At 42.5% G+C, this 24,331-nt stretch overlaps 1 protein-coding gene and 1 long non-coding RNA gene across 5 annotated transcripts in view; one reads left to right on the forward strand and one right to left on the reverse strand.

Annotated features, from left to right (window-relative positions):
* Positions 1 to 4,376: 4,376 nt before the first annotated feature.
* The window catches only part of LOC124268147 (BICD family-like cargo adapter 1), a 33,504-nt gene continuing 13,549 nt past the window's right edge, over positions 4,377 to 24,331 (forward strand). For 3 of the 4 annotated variants that reach the window (XM_046703168.1, XM_046703170.1, XM_046703171.1), the window contains exons 1-10: positions 4,377 to 4,485; positions 15,368 to 15,666; positions 16,487 to 16,702; positions 17,060 to 17,176; positions 17,348 to 17,494; positions 17,927 to 18,112; positions 18,200 to 18,391; positions 19,136 to 19,324; positions 20,659 to 20,874; positions 22,373 to 22,462. In XM_046703168.1, the coding sequence (XP_046559124.1) occupies positions 15,409 to 15,666; positions 16,487 to 16,702; positions 17,060 to 17,176; positions 17,348 to 17,494; positions 17,927 to 18,112; positions 18,200 to 18,391; positions 19,136 to 19,324; positions 20,659 to 20,874; positions 22,373 to 22,462 (1,611 nt within the window). In that variant the 5' untranslated portion in view covers positions 4,377 to 4,485; positions 15,368 to 15,408. Of the gene's footprint in view, positions 4,522 to 15,367; positions 15,667 to 16,486; positions 16,703 to 17,059; positions 17,177 to 17,347; positions 17,495 to 17,926; positions 18,113 to 18,199; positions 18,392 to 19,135; positions 19,325 to 20,658; positions 20,875 to 22,372; positions 22,463 to 24,331 lie in introns of all 4 variants that reach the window. The other variant, XM_046703169.1, reaches the window with a different exon arrangement.
* On the reverse strand, positions 7,854 to 13,230 carry LOC124268148. The gene is made up of 3 exons (XR_006896218.1): positions 13,102 to 13,230; positions 12,617 to 12,620; positions 7,854 to 7,863 (listed from the first exon to the last, which is right to left on the reverse strand). It is a non-coding gene; the product is annotated as an uncharacterized LOC124268148 (long non-coding RNA).

Raw genomic sequence — 24,331 nt, forward strand, 5'->3', positions numbered from 1 at the left:
AACAAATCCAAAGGGAGTATAATACAAAATCAGAGTTGTATTAGTGCCTTGTGAGAAATAGACACCCACTTGTGAGAAATAGACCCCCACTTGTGAGAAATAGACCCCCACTTGAGTGAATTAGACGCCTACTTGTGTGAAATAGACACACACTTGGGGAAGACTGATATCCACTTGCGTGAAATAGACATGCATTTGGTTGAAATAGACACCCAGACACCCAGACACTTGCGAGAAATAGACACCCACTTGTGTGAGAAATAGACACCCACTTGTGTGAAATAGACACAGACTTGGGAGAAATAAATATCAATTTGGTTGAAAAAGACATCCACTTGTGGAAAATTGACATCCACTTGTGAGAAATAGACACTCACGTGATCTAAGTCAGTACCGAGTATCCATTGTAAAATATTCCCATTCTGTTTACGAGAAAAGAATGGCGACATAACACACTGGTTAATCGAGGGTGTGTGTAGTTTGGTATTGTTGGTGTTTTGATATGAGGGGCGGTGGGGTAGCCTAATGGTTAAAGCGTTGGCTCGTCACGCCGAAGACCCGGGTTCGAATCCCCACATGGGCACAATGTGTGAAGCCCATTTCTGGTGTCCCCCGCCGTGATGTTGCTGGAATATTGCTAAAAGCGGCGTAAAACCAGTCAGAGTTTTGATATGGACAGAAAGCTGTGTTACCGTGAGACTAACACTGAAAGTTTTACGAACGATTCAACATCTGTAACTGTGTCCAGCTATGTTGTGTCTGATGGATACATAACTACACACTATACACGTAGTGAGCAGCGCCCAACATAGCTTACCGCGGTATCTCAAGTAGCATTAACATCCCATATTTCACTTTGGTACGAACACTATGAGAAGATCTGGCAAACAGCCAGTAGACGATTCCGTCAGGTCACCATTGTAATTCAACCAGTATGTGAAACAAAGACCCGTGACGGTCCGGGTTAGAATGTACCCTCAGTTACCCATGCTTGTCGTAATAGGCGACTAACGGGATCGGGTGGTCAGGCTCGCTGGCTTGGTTGACACATGTCATCGGTTCCCAATTGCGCAGATCGATGGTCATGCTGTTGATCACTGGATTGTCTGGTCCAGACTCGATCATTTACAGACCGCCGCCTTATAGCTGGAATATTGCTGCGGTGTTAAACTTAACTCACTGAAACATAGGTACAAACGAGCAAAGGTTTCAAAGCAGCTCACTTGTGAACCCGGGTCTTCGGTGTGAGGAGCGGACGCTATAACCAGAAAGCTTTCCCACGGCGTCTTGCATACGAACCAAATGCGATAGTTACGAATGAGCGTAATTTTTGACTCGCAGTATTATTGTGTACAGCTTATACAGCTATAGTACCTTGCCGTCGCGGTATCCAGCAACACCCAACCCTCGTTAAGAAAAGACTGAAAAGAGAAATCTTTTACCTGTCTTCTCGGGTTGTCTGTGTGTGAAATGACGCACAGAGACATGTTACTCATTCTTCGACATACCAATCACAATGCAAATAAAACGTGTTGTGATCTATTATTGCATCGGATATTAAAATTGCTGGGAACAGATATGAATGTAGTTTTATGCCGCGAAAAAAATCGTGCTGTTTATATAATCCGATCGGGAGCACAGTCGACCGAACGTTTGAGGAAAGATTCATGGCGCACGATGACAGATCGGTCAGTTAGCCAGAGCCGGATCACGTCATGAGGCTGACAGTAGGTGACCAGCTGACCCGGGGTCAATCCAGGGATAGAAGCTGCCTGTACGCCTCAATCATACTGAAAAAATAGAAGTAGGATCAGAAGTTTACTTTGATGTCCTATTTCAGAACTGACACAAACATCAACATCCCTTTCTCAAAGCGACAGTGTGGGCTTTCCCTGACATGGTACCTGAAATAGCGAACTTCTCCTCTAAACATAGTATGTATGATATAAGTGTCGCGACACCCAAACTCGTCCTCTGACCTAACTCCAGATTGACCTGAATCTATTAATACCATAAGTCTGATGACGCTCCAGGCTGTAGGGGAAGTAGGGGCTGTGTTTATGTGACGTTTCCCGTCGATAAGCTGCCTCAGATAAACCGTCTCGTGGGCAGTCCACATCCGGTTGTCACGGTAACGCTATCACAAGAAAATATTGTAATCCTAATCAATGAAAGCTTCCACAAGACTGGTTTAGACTTAACAAGCTCTTCACCACAATGTTTTAAATACCTGAAAGATGAAAGCTCCTCGTAAAAACGCCTCGTAAAATTTGGCCGACATACTATACACAAACGTTGTGTACAGACATAGGTTACACATCAGCCGAAGACAATCTCGTTAAAATCTCATCTTAGTTCTCGCTACCACTTTGTACTGCAGTACGTGATGTCATTCCTTGTGTCCTACAGTACGTGATGTCATTCCAGCTATGTGGTGACGGTCTGTAAATTATCGAGTCTGGACCAGACAAACAGCATGAGCATCGATCTGCACAATTGGGAACCGATGACATGTGTCAACCAAGTCAGCGAGCCTGACCACCCGATCCCGTTAGTCGCCTCTTACGACAAGCATGGGTTACTGAAGGTTCGAATTCATTCTAAACCGGACTGACCTTCATGGGTGACAACAACAACAACAGTATAGACAGTATAGGAAGTGTATATAACCAACATATTTATACAACATACTCACTTTTATGCAGCTTCCCGCAATAGTCCAACAATTTAACGGCAGGAACACCAGAAATGGGCTTCACACATTGAACCCATGTGGGGAATCGAACCCGAGTCGTGTGGATAACGGGTAACTGTTTCAACCAATCAACGAGTAGCCAATCCCATCGCCCTTGCTTATAGTGAATTGGATGAAAACACGTTTATATACGGACCCGTGAAAATCCGTTTGGTAATTTGTTTAACGCCGCACTCAGCAAACCTGTTCAGCTATATGGCGGCGGTCTGGGCCCGGCAATCTAGTGATCAATATCATGAGCATCGATCTACGCGGATGGGATTCGATCACGTGTCAACCCCATGCTTGTCGTAAGAGGCGACTAACGGGATCGTGGTCAGGCTCGTTGACTTGGTTGACACATGTCATCGGTTCCTAATTGCGCAGATCGATGTTCATGCTGTTGATCACTGGATTGTCTGGTCCAGACTCGATCATTTACAGACCTTACAGCCTGACTTTGTGTGCTGGCGATTAGGTGCCTGACTCTGAGGGTGTGGGTTCGAATCCCGGATGGGACTCAACCCAACAAAAGTACTAGAATCTGTACTTTACAAAGAAAGTGTAATCCCAAATATAACATATGTTACGTTTGACCACTTTCTAAATGGCATTGTGTATTTCGATGCTCGTGCTGTTGACTATTGGAATGTCAGGTGTAGACTCAACCACGTAGTTGTAATATTGCTTACAGAGCGGCGTTAAACATCAAACAAACATTTACACTGTATATAATCTTTATCGAAGTATGCAGTGCTGCGTGGCGACCGAACGTTCTAAGCCTGTAAATCATATACAAAGACATATGCAAGTAGCCTACATTGTATGTCCGTCATGAGCCTCCCCTTTGACACATGTGAAAATAAAATATGTTTTCAACTCTGGAGAAGGTCTGGGTAAGATATCGACAGCGGTGGAGTAATGTTGTAGCAGATGACTGATTCCATCATGGAACATGTCCCAACAGCAGATGGACGTTATCTATGTACAGGCGGCGACAGGTGTGTCGTAGAGGTCACAGGTCTACGCCGACGCCAGGCCTGCCACGGTGTTAGCACATAGCAGTAATGTAAGTACACTGTCCGGGGGAGGGCAGGGTGGTCGTCAGCAACCCGTGTCTGTTGTTAGAGAGGGGGGTCAGGCTTGCTGGCTGGGTTCATGAGTGTCATCGAATCACAATCGATGGATCGATGCTAAGGATACCAATCACTGGATTGTCAGGACGAGGCTCTAGTGTTGACAGACTGCTGTCATGCAGCTGGAATATTGCACGTGTGGCGTTGACAGACAAACACACAGATCACATCAGCAGCGTTGTAATGTCTAACACCTTCATCACTTCGGCTTCCCAAATTTGGTTTCAGGATATTTAAATAGATTGGTAAACCCAACTCACTCATGAATACCTAAGGGTAGAATATATTCATATGTAAAATGTACATACCACTATCCTTTATAACTAGTGTGCATGTTTAGCGGAGTAGGTGTATGGACAATATACACATCAAATTACACATGTGATGGAGACATCATGAATTTCAAACACTGTTCATGTGTTTTCGCACGTTTCATGGGGGAGACTCGAGACGAGAGCGCTACCGCCATCCTCTCGAGATGAGTTACTTGCCCTTGCATTGCCTTACGTCATTTCCGGTTCACAAGCTGGCACTGAGAGAGATGCACTGCACATTAATACTACCTTATTTGTGAGTCAACAACGCCAAAATGCCATCAACATGCGCGTTGGTCAGGTAATCCATATGAAACTATGAAAGATAAGCAAATTGGTGAGTTCTGACATTTTAGAATGGCTTGGTGTGCTTTGGCTTTCATGTGCCTCTCGTTCTCACCTCGTCTCGACTTCGATTTTTTGAAAACGACGCGCCATGCACCCGAGATGTCAGTGTCACCGATTTGGTAGTTTGTTGATTCTGTTTGCTTCAGATGATCAGTATACAACGTTTTCATGCTGCTTTATATGTGATGTTTTGAGATTTCAGCATATATTATCATGATGAGGTTCCTCTCATGACTCATGCCTGCATATGATTACCCTATGACCATTGCTAGTGCCAATGCCATACAGGACTGCAGAACTTCTGCCGCTATCTGTGTCTAAATGTAATCGAATTAAATCTCTTACGTGGCTCGGACAGGTCCTTTTGTAAATTAAATTGTGATTTAGTAAATAGTAAACGTCTATGTGGATGATTTTTGTGCTTTCAGTTCCGTATTGACCCAGTTCTTCAGGGCCTGTTGACATAAGTATAGCACTGAATAAAGATCCTAGACTTAACGTTATTGACATGATTCAAGTTTGAAAGACATTTGATATTGATTTCAATTACTGATTGAAAGACAAATAAGGTCAACTTCCTACTAATTTGATAGACATTGAATTATAAATGGTTCATTTATGAGGTATGGGTTCTTATGAATTGATTGTCACCGTATCATGGGTGTTTGTAGAACATGGGATGATCATTTCCGTAAATACATATTGCTAACTTGGGGCAGTGGGGTAGCCTTGTGGTTAAAGCGTTCACTTGTCATGCCCGAAGACCTAAGTTCAATTTCCCACATGGGTACAATGTGTTAAGCCTATTTCTCGTGTCCCCCACCGTGATATTTGCTGGAATATTGCTAGAAGCGATGTAAAAACCAAACTCGCCCACTCACTATTCCTCACTTAAAATAAATAAGGATGCTGTGCAATGGTCATGTCTGGAATGTCCCATTAGTTCAGTTCGAATATGTATTTATCTTTTTTTTTGGTCATTCTTATCCATGGTATTCACAGTAATCGGTTGTTCTGTTTAAGCCTGATAATAGAAATTTTAGTTTTAATTCCTCTTCAAAGATGTGTAGTATTACAATAAGGCTATAAGTGATTTGTTTTCTCATCATTTAAATTACTTCTTTACTGTGTAATAAATATTGATGATTTATTAATATTAGAGGCATATCACTCAGTATATCACAATCCTTGAGTCAAATCAAATCAGTTTAGATTACTTTCATTGTGACCTGGGCGGTGGGGTAGCCTAGTGGTTAAAGCGTTGGCTCGTCACGCCGAAGACCCGGGTTCGAATCCCCACATGGGTACAATGTGTGAAGCCCATTTCTGGTGACCCCCACCGTGATGTTGCTGGAATATTGCTAAAAGCGGCGTAAAACCAAACTCAGTCAGTCAGTCAGTCATTGTGACCTCACCCTATGATACATAAACATGTTATTTACCATGTTATTAAATGCTTAACCCATGGTACAGTAATAAGGAGTTACATTATGTTTGAAAGTTTGTCTTGATCATGATATTGGTGAAGAGTTCCATTTCTTTGGCTTGCCACCTGGGTTCAAATCCGGGTTTGCCCTCATGTGTGTTGGTTGTCAGCAACATATCCATGCTGGTGGTTTTCACGTAACACAGCAGTGGCAAACCTGCATCACATTTGTTCTTTTTTCCCCCCCCAACCCCACCCCCACCCACACAAACACATCCCGCTTCACCTCTTCATAAAACTGGACTGCTCTTACCAGTGAATATTAGCCCATCTCATTGAAGGGAATTTGGAAGTGATTAACATGAGACAAGGCATTTTGGATATCAGCTCCTTATTTGTTTAACACAACAAAATACTTGATATCCAAAAAGTCTCTGTCTGACTCATTCATGATTTGTTAAAATGACCACAAATGTGGGGTTTTTTTCTTTTTGAGATGTTATATCTTATGTTTTAACCATACTCTTGTAAAATCGGTATTGTGTTGTTAATACCAAAGAGGCTCAGCTCAGTGTGCAGGGTTCAAACATCTCAGCAAGGGGGTGGCTGTGAAGTGGATAGGGGATATAGAAATACCACTCTTACTCAGATGTGTAGTCTATTTCTTTGTAATTGTCTTTCTTTTAAGCAATGTCTCATTAACATTTGTTCTGTTAAAATGTGTAAAATTGTTTAATGGGCAAGTAAACTGTACATAGTATCTCTGAAGATTGTTTTACGTTACAGGTATTTACCCTTGAATCCTGTTTTTGAGGGTCCCAGGGACTCATACTCTTAAATTTCAGGGGTCCTGGACAACAAATGGGGGTCCAGACACTTAAATATTATTATTGATAGTGTTATTGTCTTGTGTATCATGATCATCACATTATTAATTACAAATAACTGTAATTGAATTGCAAATGATGCCATAACCCAGCTTTGATAACTTATTGTCACTTGATTGGAATTGTTACAAAAAGTATTTATACTTTTTCTGCGTCCCTGTGGATGCGCTAATATATTTTGTTGCGTCAATTGTCAATATTTATGTGTATAGGACGCAGGAATTAGCATCCTGTAAATCCCTGCGTTAGCATATCTGGTGCATGCTTGATATCAAAACTCATGCGTAAACTGAGATCTTTTAATGTTAACCCCATCGGTGATGTCATCTTTTTATGTAGCATTTATTCAGAGTATTTTAACATTTTCCTTCCATTGTTGGTACGGGTCTCTCTCAGTTCATCTCAAATCTGAAATAGACAAAATTGTTAACACTGCAAGTAAAATCGCTGGAGTCAGATTTGAATGTTTATCATCAATATATGAGCGGCAAATCGTGAATCAAGCTGTCAAAATCATATCTGACCGTACTCACTACTTAAATTCGGAATACAACCTCCTCCCAATTCCAATTGTGAAAACTAAGAGAGCGTGTACATCCTTTATTCCAAGTACCATATCTCTCTTAAACAAATGGGGCGGTGGGGTAGCCTAATGGTTAAAGCGTTGGCTCGTCACGCCGAAGACCCGGGTTTGAATCCCCACATGGGCACAATGTGTGAAGCCCATTTCTGGTATCCCCCGCCGTGATGTTGCTGGAATATTACTAAAAGCGGCGTAAAACCAAACTCAGTCAGTCAGGTAGTCTTAAACAAATGTGAAGATACCTAAATCAAAGAATTTATGTAAATATGTTTATTATCTTATAATGTGTCAGTAGCTCTGCTGATGTAACACAAATTCCTGAAAAGGCATTAAAGTATTATTAAACTTTATCCGGAGCATATCTCTTAAAGTGTACATGCTAGGTTCACAAAACTTCACACACATGTTAATCATTACCCATTGATGTGCATATTGCTATTTTAATTGTTTTTCAGAATTTTGTTTTATTGCTGTTTCCATGGAAACACGACAAAGTGCCAAATGTGTTTGATGGTTCTGTCCGGAGCATATCTCTTAAAGTTTACATGCTAGGTTCACCAAACTTCACACACATGTTAATCATTACCCATTGATGTGCCTTTTGCTATTTTAAAGATTTTTCAGAATTTTGTTTTTTTTGCTGTTTCCATGGAAACATGACTTGGTGCCAAATGTGTTTGATGGTTTTGTCCAGAGCATATCTCTTAAAGTTTACATGCTAGGTTCACCAACCTTTGCACGCATGTTAATCATTACCCATTGATGTGCCTTTTGCTATTTTAAAGTATTTTCAGAATTTTGTTTTTTGCTGCTTCCATGGAAACACGACTTAGTGCCAAATGTGTTTGATGGTTTTGTCCAGAGCATATCTCTTAAAGTTTACATGCTAGGTTCACCAAACTTCACACACATGTTAATCATTACCCATTGATGCGCCTTTTGCTATTTTAAAGTATTTTCAGAATTTGTTTTGTTTCCATGGAAACATGAGTCATGACTTTGTGCAAAATGTGTTTAATGGTTACCTGGCCACAGCATATCATCGAAACTATACATGCTAGGTTCACCAAACTTAATACACAAGTTAATCATGAACCACAGATATGCCATGTGCTAAAAAACAACAATCTTCATCTACGTCCACTTCATTGTGTGCAACAAGTTCAATTGTATGTCAGGTTTCCACGGAAAAAAAAAAAAAATAATGTTTCCATAAATTATTACTGTAATCAGTACATGGCAAAACTATTATCTAACATGTATTTAAAGTTTAGTAGAGTCAAGGAGAAAGTCTTGTGAGCTGCTGATCCTTGTCACATTATATATATCAATATCAGTCATTTCCATGTCCCAAAGTGGGAAGCGGGGGTATGTGAGCTGTGCTGACTTCTACACTTGTTCTATTCTACTCTATTCTATAGAATCAAAATCAATATGAAAAAGAGATGATAATACAACTACATGTATAATGTCAGCCACATGAAAACATCAGTGACTGGGTTAAAACAGTTGTCGCATGGCTCCATTCCAACGTTATTCTATCACATATGTTTTCTGTCTTCTCATCTGCTGGCTTACAATGGCCACAACACTCATCAGAGAATTACTAGCAACATAGAAACATGCCATCAGTTATCTATCCCTGCCAGACAAGCTTTGTGTTGAATAGGGCAGCAGCTGATGATAATGTACTCAACCAGGTGGTTAGACATAAACACCTAGAGACAGACATTAGTTGTCATTGTAGTGGAACACTGTCAAGATCAAAGGAGGTTTCACACACTCAACAATGTATGCAATGTTATTTTTGTTGGATTAACAGGATTAGACACACCTTCAGGACATGTAGTGTTTTGTCATGATCTGCTGGCCTCTTCCTGATGTTGTCAGGTAGCTGCTTCATTTGTAGGTAATAGATAGACATTGCAACCAAATCAACACGGAAACATTGACTAAGCACTGGTAACAGAAGTTCACACAGTACCCAGAATACCGGGTATGTTTGTTTTGGAAACCAATTACATAACATGTGGTCCTGGCAATTTCACCTGAACATTTTAATAAATTCTCTGAATGTTACGATTTTGTTTTTCACATGGAAACTGACTTCAGTTTATCGAGGTATATTGATGTGTGCTATGAAGTTGTGATGTTTTCACTTTGTGTCGTATGAGCATTGTTAAGAAAAGCATGCATTTGGACCCTTGCTGTTCCCTTGCCTTCAGTCTAGCACAAACTGAGTTATATGTGTGAATGAGGTATGTTATTATAATTGGATGAATATTTTTATGTTCACAAATGGCACACTAATACCTTTGGCATGATGTTCCTCAACCAATCGTTGCCACTGCTGTGTTGCTGTAATTGTGTTACTAGTTACAGACTCTATAACAAGAATATGCAGGGATTTACATGGAGTCCTGTATTTGAGGGTCCTGGACAACAAAATGGGGGTCCCAGACACTTAGATATTATTATTAATACTGTTATTGTGTTGTGTATCATGATCATCACATTGTTACAGTAACTAAATTGCAAATAATACCATAACCCAACTAGAAGCAAACTCAGTGATAACTTATTGTCACTTGATTGGTGGACGCACTAATATATTTTGTTGCGTCCATTGTCAATTTTTATGTGTATAGGACGCAGGAATTCGCGTCCTGTAAATCCCTGCCATGTCAGAATTACTTATTTGCACATGTGTCTATAGAAATGTATTTTAGCCACAAAGTCAATTTTAGTTACTGAAAGTGCCTATGTTGAAGCCCTATAGGTTATATATCATATTCAGAAGAATGTAGTGTCGTTATATGGCCTAGCACTGATCTATGAAATCCTGAACTGGGTGGCCCAGTAATGTATGGGGCCAACATTTGCTGCTCAGAGTTCTGTTCCATGAGCATGCCAGGTTTGGTTGGTTGGTTGGTTTGTTGTTTAAAGCCACACTCAGCAATAATCCAGCTATATGGTGGTAGTCTGTAAATAATCGAGTCTGGACCAGATAATCTAGTGATCAACAGCATGAGCATCAATCTACGCAATTGGGATACGATGACGTGTCAACCAAGTCAGCAAGCCTGACCACCGGATCTTGTTGGTTGCCTCTTGCACCAAGCATGGGTAGCTGAAGACCAATTATAAACAATTCTAGATGGGACCTTCACGGGCTGCACACCAGGGACCTCACATGGGTTTGAATCCTAGATTGCCTCTACCATGTTACTAGGTTTGTCAGAGCCAGGCCCATATTTGTAGGTTTTATTAAAGAGTTGAACGTGTCCATCACTTCAACGTTCCACCGACAGGAAGCTGACACGCTGTGATCTAGCTGTAATAAACCAGCCTAAAACCCAACTCACTAACCAGAGTTTTACTTGTAGCTGTGTACCACTTTCAGAAGTCAAAGACTGTTATAATGAATATTAGCTGAAACACCCCTCTGATTGTAAACATGAGAGACTTGCAGCATAGCTCACTTTGTTAGGCCTAACAAAGTGTTGTGGACACTGGTTCTGATTACCAGACTGACCCTTCAATTCTAGTGCCGATTCTATTTTTGAGACGTATGACTATGAATAAAATAAGCTTTCTTTTTTCCCTGGCCACAATAGATGTCGGCCATTGTCAACAGAAAGTCAACATTATGGCCACTAACGTGCAGTCTAAAACTTGATTGAATATACAATTACACATTGATAAATGTTCTTTTAGTTTGTACTTTTGAAAAAAATATGAAATTTTTTTTGGTTAAAATCCTACCTACCTACCCTAAAGTTTAAGGAGGTGTAACACAATATTTTTTTTATTGACCTAAGTGAAGTGACCATGAGTAACTGATCACGGTAATCTACTTGTGTCAGTGGTATGATACGTCAACCGTATTGACACATTCATGCAGTCTGTATTATAGAACATGGAGGTAACAAATGTCCGGTAGAATTGTCTGTTGATATGTGTTGTTTTTGTTGGAATGTCATCTATACTGGAAGAAACAAAACACGAGAATTGCAGCATTGATTTTCTGGTTTCTTGTTGTTTTACGGACATGATTACTGCTGTAACATGACAGTCCAAACTTGATCATGTTGATGTGGTCACTGCTCACTGTGTTGATTGGCTGCGATACATTTGTCAGCGACTTGATCCTTGCAAATTAACGCTGAATGGAATTTCTCACTTGTTCAATTCAATACTTCAGTAAGTTCACTTATAAGTAATAATTGGGCTTGCTGAGGATCAAATATCACTCTAACATTTTCATCATTTCGCTGTAGGGCATATGTTGTTAAGGATTTTTATATGATTATATGTAGGAGATCAATACCGGATTTTGTAAGAGTTTGTATCCATTTGTTTTGTCATGTTTGGTTCAGCCAGTAGTATTTGATGTATTCATTTTACACGATAACAAGAGTGCATCTTCTCTGCATGCAGTCGCTCATGTTTGTGTGATGATTGTAACTCACAGTGGCATCACACAGATATTAGGGGGTGGTGGGGTAGTCTGGTGGTTAAGGACCGGGTTCAATTTCCCACATGGATACAATGTGTGAAGCCCATTTCTGGTTGTCGATGTGATATTGCTGGAATATTGCTAGAAGTGGCATAAAACCATGTTCACTCACTCACACAGATATGTGTTTATCTACTATATAATAAGGCCTAAAAATATGGTCTTGGTTCTAGGGCATCGTTGCATCATCACAAAGTCGGCCACATGTTTCTTATATATTTCTGATATATTTTTCGGAATTTTCATGAGCACAATTTATATACCGGTATTCATTGTTGTATATTATTAAGCTTGTACAATAATGTAGTGTTGGGAATTGGTTAAAATCTCATAATTGATGATTGGTTCATTACTACCGATCAATCATCGAAAATAATTGGTTAGCGCCATTTATGAAATTTGTTGATGCACATAAAAATAAGGGGAAAAAATGTAGTTCTTTTGTTTTTTGGGGGGCATGAGGATGACTCGTATGTTAGGAACAAACATTTCTTGGAATCTTTAAGATAAATACAATCATGACTTGAAACGAGCTTGTAGTGCTTACGAAATGTAACAGACAAAACAACCATGTGAAAAATATTGTTAATGAAAACAAGTGTTCCAGAATTGTTTGTGTTTGATTATGAGAAATTATGATCGATTGCTTGGTCATTTAGTCACTACGACCAGTCTTCGATTATTTCAATTAATTAGACCACCACTACAATAATGTAAGCACAATTCATTCTAATTTACTGGATATTTGGACAAATGAGCCAAGGCGATGTAAAACATGTATCTGCTATTAGTATTAAAACAGGCACAGCTGGTTATCGTGGTTGTTCTGCATGAATATATAAACATTAAGTGCTCTTGATACTATACTCTGTACAAAGAGTATATACACTGGATAACATCAGGTTGAGTTCTGGGAATTACAAATCTATGAAAGCCTGGACTCCTGTCTGAAGAGTTCCCATGGTGATCATGACAGGCTGCTGCAAATGAAGGGATCAAGTTACCAGTGTAGTAATTATCAAGGAATATTTATGTGGGGACATCCTTCCAAGGTTGAAAAAAACAAAAACGCTACCCACTTGCACCATTTTTTCAAAAGCCAGAGAACAGGTTCTTTTTAATTTATGAGCCTGCTCATGTTTATCTGGAGTAACTCAACCACCTCCGTGGTGTAGTGGTTAGAGCGTCCTCCTGGAGAGCAAAAGGTCGCAGATTTGATCCCGGACTGCATCATACCAAAAGACATTAAAATATGTTACTTGTTGGTCCCTGCCTGGCGCTCGGCATTAATGGGTACAACAAGGACTGGTCGGCTCGGAGTCAGTATAATGTGTCTGAGTGGGGTATTCATGCTTCACTGCGGCATGGTATCTCAGTGGGCTAGCACTATAATACCAGCTTCAGTCTGGGCTAGTACAAGCAGCCACACATACACATACACATGCATGCACGTCGTCATATGAGCGAAATATTCTCAAGCACAACGTTAAACCCAATTTCACCTCACCTCACCTCACCTGGAGTAACTTAGGAAAAGGAGTGCTTTAGGTTGTGGCTCATGGTCCTTTGGATGGGGAATCATGTTTCTCAGCTTGACTTCTGAGAGTTTCCAGGGCTTCAGTCCTGCCCAACATTGAAGATGTTGAAGCACATGTGACATCTCTTTTGGCATATGACTTTGTTTATGATGTGCCTCTCTGTTCACCCAGCAGCACATGGGTACCAGGTAGGGCCTTAAACTTCTGATGCTTAGGCTGTATATTCCCCAGGAAGCTGAGATTGAACATTGAGTGCAACCTGATCCACTGACCAGAGTTGTTTTTCTATTGTTTGCTGTTTAAATTAATGCCGCACTCAGCAGTATTGCAGCTGTGTGGCGTCAGTCTGTACATAATCGTGTTGGGACTAGTCATTCCAGTGATCAATAGCATGAGCATTGACCTACGCAACTGGGATAAAACAACACATGTCAAGCAAGCTTGACCTCCCAATCCCGATAGTTGCCTCTTACGACAAGCATTGGTTGGTGAAGACAGATTCTAGCCTGGACCTTCACTGGTATACTGACTAGAGAGAGTAAGAATGTTTAAGTGCTTGGTACATGCCTATCTGTTGAATACTGTGCAACCGGTCAAACAACATGGTTGTATAATGGGACAGTTATTAATATTCACTTACATTTCACAGACTTTTTACCTAAAGGTCTGTGACGATTCCAAGATTCTTTGTGGAACAGCATGTACTATGGTGGAATGGTAAAGTCATATCAGCTTGGTCAGTGAGAGTCTCCAGGTTAAATCTTGCATAACTCAGTGCAGATAGATGCGAGACTGCTGATGTAGTAATGTGATATTCTTACACTGAGTCACATGATCTCTGGCCATACAGTCTTCACTCCAGCAGAGTTCATACATACATAGAGTACCAAGCACTGGTGGCCAGGGCCCTTATTCTCGAAACATTCGTAGCCCAAAGAATTCTTAACTTTGATCGTAGCCAATGTGTTAAGAATGGTCTTAAGAAGTTCGTAGCCCTACAGACTTCTTAAGCCCATTCTTAACACATTCGGGGCGGTTGGGGTAGCCTAATGGTTAAAGCGTTGGCTCGTTGTCACGCTGAAGACCCGGGTTTGAATCCCCACATGGGCACAATGTGTGAAGCCCATTTCTGGTGTCCCCCGCCATGATGTTGCTGGAATATTGCTAAAATCGGCGTAAAACCAAACTCAGTCAGTCAGTCTTAACACATTGGCTCCGATCAAAGTTAAGAATTCTTTGGGCTACGAACGTTTTGAGAATAAGGTGCCTGGTGACTAAATGTGATTGGGTGACCAGTGACTTGGCCGCCTTGTTCTCCACAATCATACCATGATGATATCAGTCATAACATCCCCCACTGGCCACCACATTTGGTGGTTCTTGACTAGTGACTGTCAGGGAAATACTAGTAACCATTTGACATTACTGAAATTAGATGATTTGATGAAAACCTGGGGCCTTATGGCTCCATTCAGAAGAAAAATCACTTTGTTTTTTTATTAGCATGTTTGATGTTTGTGTAAGTTTCCGGTGTAAACTCATAAAGTCCAGCTGTACCCCTGGTACACACACATGATGCAATGCTACCTGTTTTTGTTGTCAGCGTCGGTTAATTTTATGTGAATGTTGCAATGTCAAGGTCACTTTTGTGATACATGCCCCTGCTTCATTCAGATAGTCAGATAGTTCCCCAGAACCCCAGCAAAACATGCAAACTTTCTGTAATTTTTGTTGTTGTTGTTGTTGTTGTTGTTGTTTTGTAGCAGTTGTACCTGCTATGGTAACTCTTGTATTGAAAGTACCATGTATACTGAGATATTCTTGTGCAGGTTGGAAATGAGCTGAATATAGGTGCTTGCTAATGTGAAGTTTGGCATTGCAGCACTGTAAGGACTGTGCCCTCCCCGGCTCCAGGGGCGAGCCATGTGTGCATGCAAGCTAGACTCGTCTCCTTTGGGAGCCGCACCAACACTCTGTGAACTTGACGACCTCCTAACTCTTGTCTCCATGGCGTCCTACCAAGGGGATTCCCCCAGTGAGGGTGACCTATATGCTCAGTTGGCTCAGAAAGAGCAAGACCTGATCCTAGCAGCTGAGCTTGGGAAGGCTTTACTGGACAAAAATCTTGAACTCTCCACCAGGAATGAACAGCTACTGGAAGAATACTCCTCCAAGATAGAGGTATGTTGCTTTGGTGTCTGGAGTGTCAACCGGGCACCTAACAGGATCATGTTGCTGTGTGGATAGGGGGCGATACTCTAACCAACCCAAATGTGTAGTAGGCACTTTCATCACTATTTAATGTATGTATGTTGACATCACGGTAGGCAGGGAAGGAGGGGGGGTGCCTTACTTTCTTCTCTGCTTTGGTGTAGCTGTAACCGTGGTAACATTTGACAACTCAAGTTCTTTGAAGTGCATTTAGAAGTGATGACATGAGTCAGAGATCTTTTGGATGAATTACACAGGTCAGTAAGGAATGCCAAGGTTGGATTTTCACTTGCCCTCGGGGCTAATAAGTAGACTCACTCACTCACTCACTCGACCACCTCCGTGGTGTAGTGGTTATAGCGTCCGCCTGGAGAGTGGAAGGTCGCGGGTTTGATCCCCGACCGCATCATACCAAAAGACGTTAAAATATGGTACTTGTTGGTCCCTGCCTGGCGCTCGGCGTTAATGGGTACAACAAGGGCTGGTCGGCTCGGAGTCAGTATAATGTGTCTGAGTGGGGTATTCATGCTTCACTGCGGCATGGTATCTCAGTGGGCTAGCACTATAAAACCAGTCTGGGCTAGTACAAGCAGCCGCACATACACATACACATGCATGCACGTCGTCATATGAGCGAAATATTCTCAAGCACAACGTTAAACCCAATTTTACTTCACCTCACCTCACCTCAACTCACCTCACTTCACCTCACCTCACCTCACCTCACCTCACCTCACCTCACCTCACCTCACCTCACCTCACCTCACCTCACCTCACTCACTGTCTACAGGAGCTGGAGCAGGAGCGGCATGAGCTTCACCTGCGTCTGGAGAAGATCGAGGCAGAGTATGAGAACACGGTGAAGGAGCTGCAGTACGACATCGGCTACCTGCGCCATGAGTTGCAGGCCAGCAAGCAGCAGGAGCTGATGGGAGACAAGGAGCGCTCCCAGACCATCCGCAGTCTCAAGCAGCAGAATGAGCGACTCAACGAACAACTCAAACAGGTAGGTGTCAGGAATATAGAATACAGGGGTTACAATGCCATGAACACACTGCCTCAACATTGTGTCAGATGTCCCGAAAGATTTTTCAGTGCTTGTTTGTATTGTACTTCTACTTGATCCTCTCTGACATTAAAGACATTTAGCATTGTGAGCTAGTGTCAAATGTCGGGTATCCAACACTTGGAGGTGATACACTCGACAATTCTACAACCTTGGGCTGTACTCTGTCTTCTGAGGCTGAGTAAGGGATAAGCTGGTGATATCTGACAGTGAGTGATATAACACACCTACAATCAACATGGGGATGTGAGAGTATTACACTGGTTATGTTCCTCATTATTGTTTCCATGGTAACAGACTGCACATCGGGAGCAGCAGTTGGGGGAGGAGGTGCAGACTCTGAGGGAGCAGATGATGTCGAAACGGACATCGATGCATGAACATGTCATCCACCTGGAGATACTGCGGGAAGAGGTGAGGAATCCACAGACTTCCGTGTGTATCACTGACTTAACTACCATGGGTGCATGCACTGTGTTATGCATAGTTCAAGTGATCCAGAGTTTACATTTTCAATCTCTAGGAGACATTGAGTTTGGTAAATGAGCTGATGACTCAGGCTGTGTGTTGTTTGTGATGTCACAGAAAAACCATATCCAGGAGAAATGCCAAGAGGTGGAGAAGAAGATTGTGCTGCTGACCGAAGAACGTGATGCCCTGGCCTGTAGTCTGGAGGAGTCTCATGATCGGATCATGATGCTGGAGAGACAGAAGCAGGAGAAAGACCAACAGGTGAGAGGAAGGGGAACAGTTGGGGTAACATTACACCTTGGCCTGTAGTCTGGAGGAGTCTCATGACCGGATCATGATGCTGGAGAGACAGAAGCAGGAGAAAGACCAACAGGTGAGAGGAAGGGGAACAGTTGGGTGAACATGACACCCTGGCCTGTAGTCTGGAGGAGTTCCATGATCGTGATGCTGGAGTTTTAAGAATGGGTGACAGGTAACAGAATCATCACTTGGGTTATCATCAGTCTGTTTAAACTGATCTACAAGTGGACCAGCTTGGATAATACATTTCAGCTTGATTTGATTGTTATTTAGAGCTTCTCACTGATGGAATACATGAGAGAAGTGTCACAGTGCTGAATCTAGCACGATACTAGTGAAACGAGGTAAGTGACTTTGTAAGGATACCACTTGACCACCTTCTTGCTGTTGTAGCTCCACCAGCAACAGCGGGAGGTGATGGAGTTGCAGGAGGCCAACGCCCAGCTTCAGGCACAGGTGGAACATCTGTCTCAGCAGAGTCAGTCCAGCTCCACCGGACCCTCCATGAACCTGTTCAGTGAGCTGACCGCCATGTCTCCTGGCTTCGAGAGCTCCCTGCACAGCGAGATGCGGGAAGATGTAAGTAGGCGCTCCCAGGTCCGCATTGCCATTGTACTCCATGCCTAATTATCTACAGCATATACTGAGAATGTCCTTACACTTCAGCACCCTCTCAACCCATGGCACCGTAGCATGTCTGCGGAAATGCTGGATGAAGATGATTACGAGTGTGACGATGATGACGACCAGTACGAGATGGCGATGCTGGCCAACTCCACCATGTCGAATGAGAGCAGCTTCCTGACGGAGTTCCAGGAAGCCACTGCCACCACCACGACCAGGGAGGAGGAGACTGAGGTGATGCTTCTTGCCAAGTCTTCCTTAAGTGGGCTGTAGTTTCTGGTCTGAGTTACCTCCCCTAGGTGTGCCAGACACATAATTGCCTACTTAACACAGTTATGTCTCTAGGTTTGTCAGCAGTTAACGATCATCATGGGCTTCTCCAAGGTGGTTAAGATCTTAGAATTATCATGGAGGCTTTCCTCTCGCGTGATGCTGTCACAGCATAGAAAAACACAAAACTGTTGAACATGGTTTAACCTATACCCTGGGACCTGCCCCAGTTAAGACTGTTGTCCAGCACTTAGTCCTTCTGGTGTAGTTTTATGGCTGACTGTCAGGAATTTGGTCTCAGTTGTGACAATGTTAGCGTTCAACAGTCAGTTGATGGACATGACAGTTGTAAAGGGGTAGTAGGTACCAGGTTATTTGTTTACGCAGTGAATTAAGTGGGTTCATAAAGTAGATTACAATTAATGTCGAGGGAGGGCATTCAGCATGATGGGCTGTCATTGAACAAGAAGGATTGAATTAGTTGAGCTTGGTTGTTCCAGAGAGATAGTTTCAGCATTGTCAATCTTTATAATAATCCTACATTTCAGAGGAAGAATGTGGATAATGTTTCTAGAATTTTAGTTTGCATGTTTGACTAGCTTTTTCAGATGTTATCATTTACATTGACTTGTTTAAAGCCTTGCTTTGCATGTTAAGATAATCAGTGTTGACATGTGTACTGTTATTTATGTGGGTTCTTGTCTCCAGCTACGTACGGAGGTGATTGGGACGTACAAACAGCTGCAGAAGATGCTGAGGGTCATCAAAGGGGAGAGCACCTGCTCCACTGATTCGTCGGATGAGGATGCTGGGGCCCATGGGGGACAGGCCGGCAAACTGGGCGACTGTCTACATGATCTGCAGCAACTGATGCAGGACATGATGACGATGCACGTGGTGGGTGATTGATACACGTGGTGGGTGATGGATGGATGCACATGGTTGGTGATGGATGGATGCACATGGTGGGTGATGGATGGATGCACATGGTGGGTGATGGATGCACATGGTGGGTGAGGGATGGATGCACATGGTGGGTGATGGATGGATGCACATGGTTGGTGATGGATGGATGCACATGGTTGGTGATGGATGGATGCACATGGTGGGTGATGGATGGATGCACATGGTGGGTGATGGATGGATGCACATGGTGGGTGAGGGATGCACATGGTTGGTGATGGATGCACATAGTTGGTGATGGATGGATGCACATGGTGGGTGATGGATGCACATGGTGGGTGATGGATGGTGCACATGATGGATGGATGCACATGGTGGGTGATGGATGGATGCACATGGTGGGTGATGGATGGATGCACATGGTGGGTGATGGATGGATGCACATGGTGGGTGATGGATGGATGCACATGGTTGGTGATGGATGGATGCACATGGTTGGTGATGGATGGATGCACATGGTTGGTGATGGATGGATGCACATGGTGGGTGATGGATGGATGCACATGGTGGGTGATGGATGGATGCACATGGTGGTGATGGATGAATGCACATGGTGGGTGATGGATGGATGCACATGGTGGGTGATGCACATGGTGGGTGATGGATGGATGCACATGGTGGGTGATGAATGGATGCACATGGTTGGTGATGGATGGATGCACATGGTGGGTGATGGATGGATGCACATGGTGGGTGATGGATGCACATGGTGGGTGAGGGATGCACATGGTGGGTGAGGGATGCACGTGGTGGGTGAGGGATGCACATGGTGGGTGAGGGATGCACGTGGTGGGTGATAGCCTCAATGTCTTTTTCCTGTCACTGTCATCATGTCTTTGTGATTCAGTACCTTGCTGGCATTGATGCATAAAACTCATTGTTAGTATTGTTGGTGCTCTGTTCTGTATTGATGACACATTGATTGACAACATTGATGGCGCATTGATTACACACAGATGAAATTGGGCGGTGGGGTGGCCTAGTGGTTAAAGTGTTCGCTTGTCACGCCGAAAACCTGGGTTTGATTCCCCCCATGGATACACTGTGCAGCCCATTTCTGGTGACCCCCGCTGTGATATTGCTGGAATATTGCTAAAAGCGGCGTAAAACTAAACGTGGGGACCTGTGCTGGGCAAATGAGGCAGTTGATGGATTGAGAGATCATGCTCAGTTAGTTGTCTGCCCTTGTTCCCAACGCTATGAGTTGTATCTTGTAGTATCTATGACTCGATTACTTCCACCTCCACTCACATGACACATTATTCCAGGATCGAAGTGACTATTCCTACGGGGGAGCCACAGCGTCAGCGTCTGCATCGATGGTGTCGTCGCTGTCCATGGACTGCATGGAGAAGTCTATCAGTGACCTTCACGATGAGCTGATGACAGCACAACGCGACCTGGACAAGGTGCAGCAAGAGTGTGCAGCTCGAGATGCACAGCTCATGCAGAAGAGTGCCGAATTTGCTGCCATGGCCCAGAAGGTAGCTGAGATAGACTAGTCCATGTCCTGCCTTCAGTATTAGCATGAGAGTCAAGGGGTGTTTGACTGCTTGTCATAGACTCGAATGTTAAAAGTCAAACATTTTAATACAAAAAGCTTGGAAAATATGTCATAGAAAGTATCTTATTCATGTAATGATACATCTGAAACATTACCAATGCGAAGATGAATTTTACAGGACTCATTAGAGAGAAGTCAAGGTCAAGGACCCTAGACCCTATAATTCTAACACTGCTCCGGTTTGTAAATATATCTCTGTGTTTAATAGACGTTAGACATGTAGACTCCATAATATGTGTATAATAAGCATCTTGGTCTCTGCAGTAGTGGAGAGTCACTGGAGCATGATTCTAGCAGTTTGATGTCCTTTCTTTACTGACATTTTATTTCTGAACATTTTCTCATCTCTTGATGCAATGACATTGATTTCTCATCCATGTGTGCTACAGTCTGGAGGGCCCAGCCAGGGAACTACATGTATTTCACATATGTTGGACTCCAAATAGTATTTAACTATGTGATATGTATAGCAAAGCAATCTGTCGCATGCTCTTTTAAAGATACGCTTGCAAATTCTGATCTCTATATCACAGCAGTGCCAGAGTCTCCAAGCGGCTGCAAGTCACTGTGTTCCTTAGACATGCCAGAAATATATTATCATGTATTCAGATCTCAGCTAGCCCTGAGTTTAGTAGCATCATATTGCACTCATGGTTTTACCGTCAAGTTGGCTGAAACCTGCCTCACCTGTCCTCCCACATCAGGAGACATGTGATATAACTGAAATATTGTTTAAAGCAGAGCTAAACCCAGATTACCATCTGTCTCTCAGTCTTGCTATCATCTTCTTTATACCATGCTTCATCTCCCTGTGAATACATACAGTCACTGTGTAACATTGCCTGTTTAACAGTGGTGTGTGTCTTTCAAGTTGTTGATGAAGCTGTTAGTAAATCACACTCATCAACAGAGCCCTTTGCCGTGTATAAACAAAGTTACAGTATTCCTCATACAGAGTGTGTCACGGCCTTGTGTGTACAGACCATGACATACAAATAAACCCATAGCATACAAACCCATAACATACAAACCCAACACTTACAAACCCATAACATACAAACCCAGTACTTACAAACCCAGTACTTACAAAGCCATAACATACAAACCCAGTACTTACAAACCCAGTACTTACAAAGCCATAACATACAAACCCAGTACTTACAAACCCAGTACTTACAAAGCCATAACATACAAACCCAGTACTTACAAACCCAGTACTTACAAAGCCATAACATACAAACCCAGTACTTACAAACCCATGATATACAACAGTGAGTATGTAGGACTGCAGTATAATTCACCTTGGTAGCCAAGGAAACAAGACGTACAGTCCATTAGGCGGTACAAGAGGTGAGACACTTCTAGTTTCCATCAAACCTTTCTTGAGTTTAATTGTTTGGATCGTGTTTGTGTTGAAGTATCACCCGGGGGCCATGCTGGCACACTGCTGCTTCCCGTGGATGGCCAAGTTAAAGATCAAACTGGCACCGCTGATGGTGTGTTACCTGGTACGTCTGCACCAACAGAGTTCTTTCATCTCACGTTGTCACTCACCCAGCTTCATTCATCTGCTCACATTGTTGCTCATCTATTTGTTGCCACTTCTGATATTTTTTTAAAACGTCTTTGTATAAACTTGTCGATGAACATGTTTGTCAGAGTTGCTGACCAGGCAGCCATTCCACAGAGCAGTCTCAGGGATGCAAGTTCTTCAAGCCTGTTGAAATGAGAGACTTTGGATTATCTTAACACAACAGTCTACATTACCGAATGATCTGAGTTAAAATGGTTTCACTGATAAAACTGTTTTGTGGAACATTACCAAATCAGTATGATCATATTGCTGTGTTTACAAAATGATCTCGTATTTAACATACACATATTTGAATACTTCCTAACCAGACAGAAAGTGAGTAAGGTGTTTTAATGCTGCAAATACATTGGATGTAGTCAGCTGTTGTTCTTGGAATACAGAATGACATGTATCCTGATATTTCCACAATAATGACTGTTATTCAACACTATCACGTCAATGCAGAATGTAGAGACCCAATTAGTTTTCCTGTTTTCCAGTTAATGTCCAGTATTTTGTGGAACGATGTAGTGAGTAGAATGAAGTTAGATTGGATTTTAGATTTCTTAGACTTTGGAAATGAGACCTTAACTTGAGCAGACACTGGTTAGCAAGTCTGTCAGGGGCTGTAGTAGTAATATAGCCAGCAACTCTGTCAGGGGCTGTAGTAGTAATATAGCCGGGGAGGTTGGTGTGGTTGTAGTTACGCTAATGCTTTCAGTGGTTTTGCTATTAATTCATCATCATGACCATTGTCACTGAAGCTTCCCGTTGCTACTGACCACCGCACTGCATGTTCTCCGTGTTGTTAATGTACAGACCAAGAAAGTTGTGGTTCATGAAACATGATGGTCAGGAAGAGGCACCACTTGGTCTTCGCTTGATGGTGGGAAATGTATACAAAGTTCCAATGTTTTCTTTCTATAGGTATGAGAGATTGAAAGTCTTATCAAAACGGTGACAGATATTTCCGCAAGTTGTCATGTTCTGTGAACCACAACGTGTCAATAGTCAGAGTGTTTTACTAGCATGTATTCTACTTTATGTAGCATGTAGGCACCATGAAAATCTGACCACTCTCTACTTGTGTGTGTGTGTGCATGATCAACTTGTCCCTGAATGCTTCCCTATGGCTTCCTGTAGATGATGCCCGTGAGAACTGATCTTCAGTAACCCATGCTTGTCGTATGAGGCGACTAACAGGATCGGGTGGTCAGGCTCGCTGGCTTGGTTGACACATGTCAACGGTTCCCAATTGCGCAGATCGATGCTCATGCTGTTGATCACTGGATTGTCTGGTCCAGACTCGATTATTTACAGACCGCCGCCATATAGCTGGAATATTGCTGAGTGCGGCGTAAAACTAAACTCACTCACTCACTCACCAATTGCGTAGATCGATGCTTATAGTGTTGATCTCTGGATTGTCTTGTCTAGACTCGATTATTTACAGACTGCCGCCATATGGCTGTAATATTGCTGAGTGCAGTGTGAAACTAAACTCACTCACTCACTCACTCACTCACTCACTCACTCACTCACTCACTCCTGTAGATGAAGGCTGCCACTGGATGCGTCAATGCCATTAGTCACGACAAATTGATTCAGTTTGTTGTATCAAGTTTGATTACTTTTTGATTGATGGAATTTCTAGAATTAGATCGTAATGTTTGTTTTTAGCATCACAATGTGGGCACGGTGGCAAAGTCCTGGTGTTTACAGAGAATGGAGATGAAATATCATAGACATGGAAGGATATTTATCATACCAATTATCCAAGATAGCATTCACCATTTTGACATGA

The sequence above is a fragment of the Haliotis rubra genome, unplaced genomic scaffold, assembly GCF_003918875.1.
Source record: "Haliotis rubra isolate DU_JTF1 unplaced genomic scaffold, ASM391887v1 Scf1365, whole genome shotgun sequence".
In the NCBI taxonomy this organism is placed as follows: Eukaryota; Metazoa; Mollusca; class Gastropoda; order Lepetellida; family Haliotidae; genus Haliotis; species Haliotis rubra.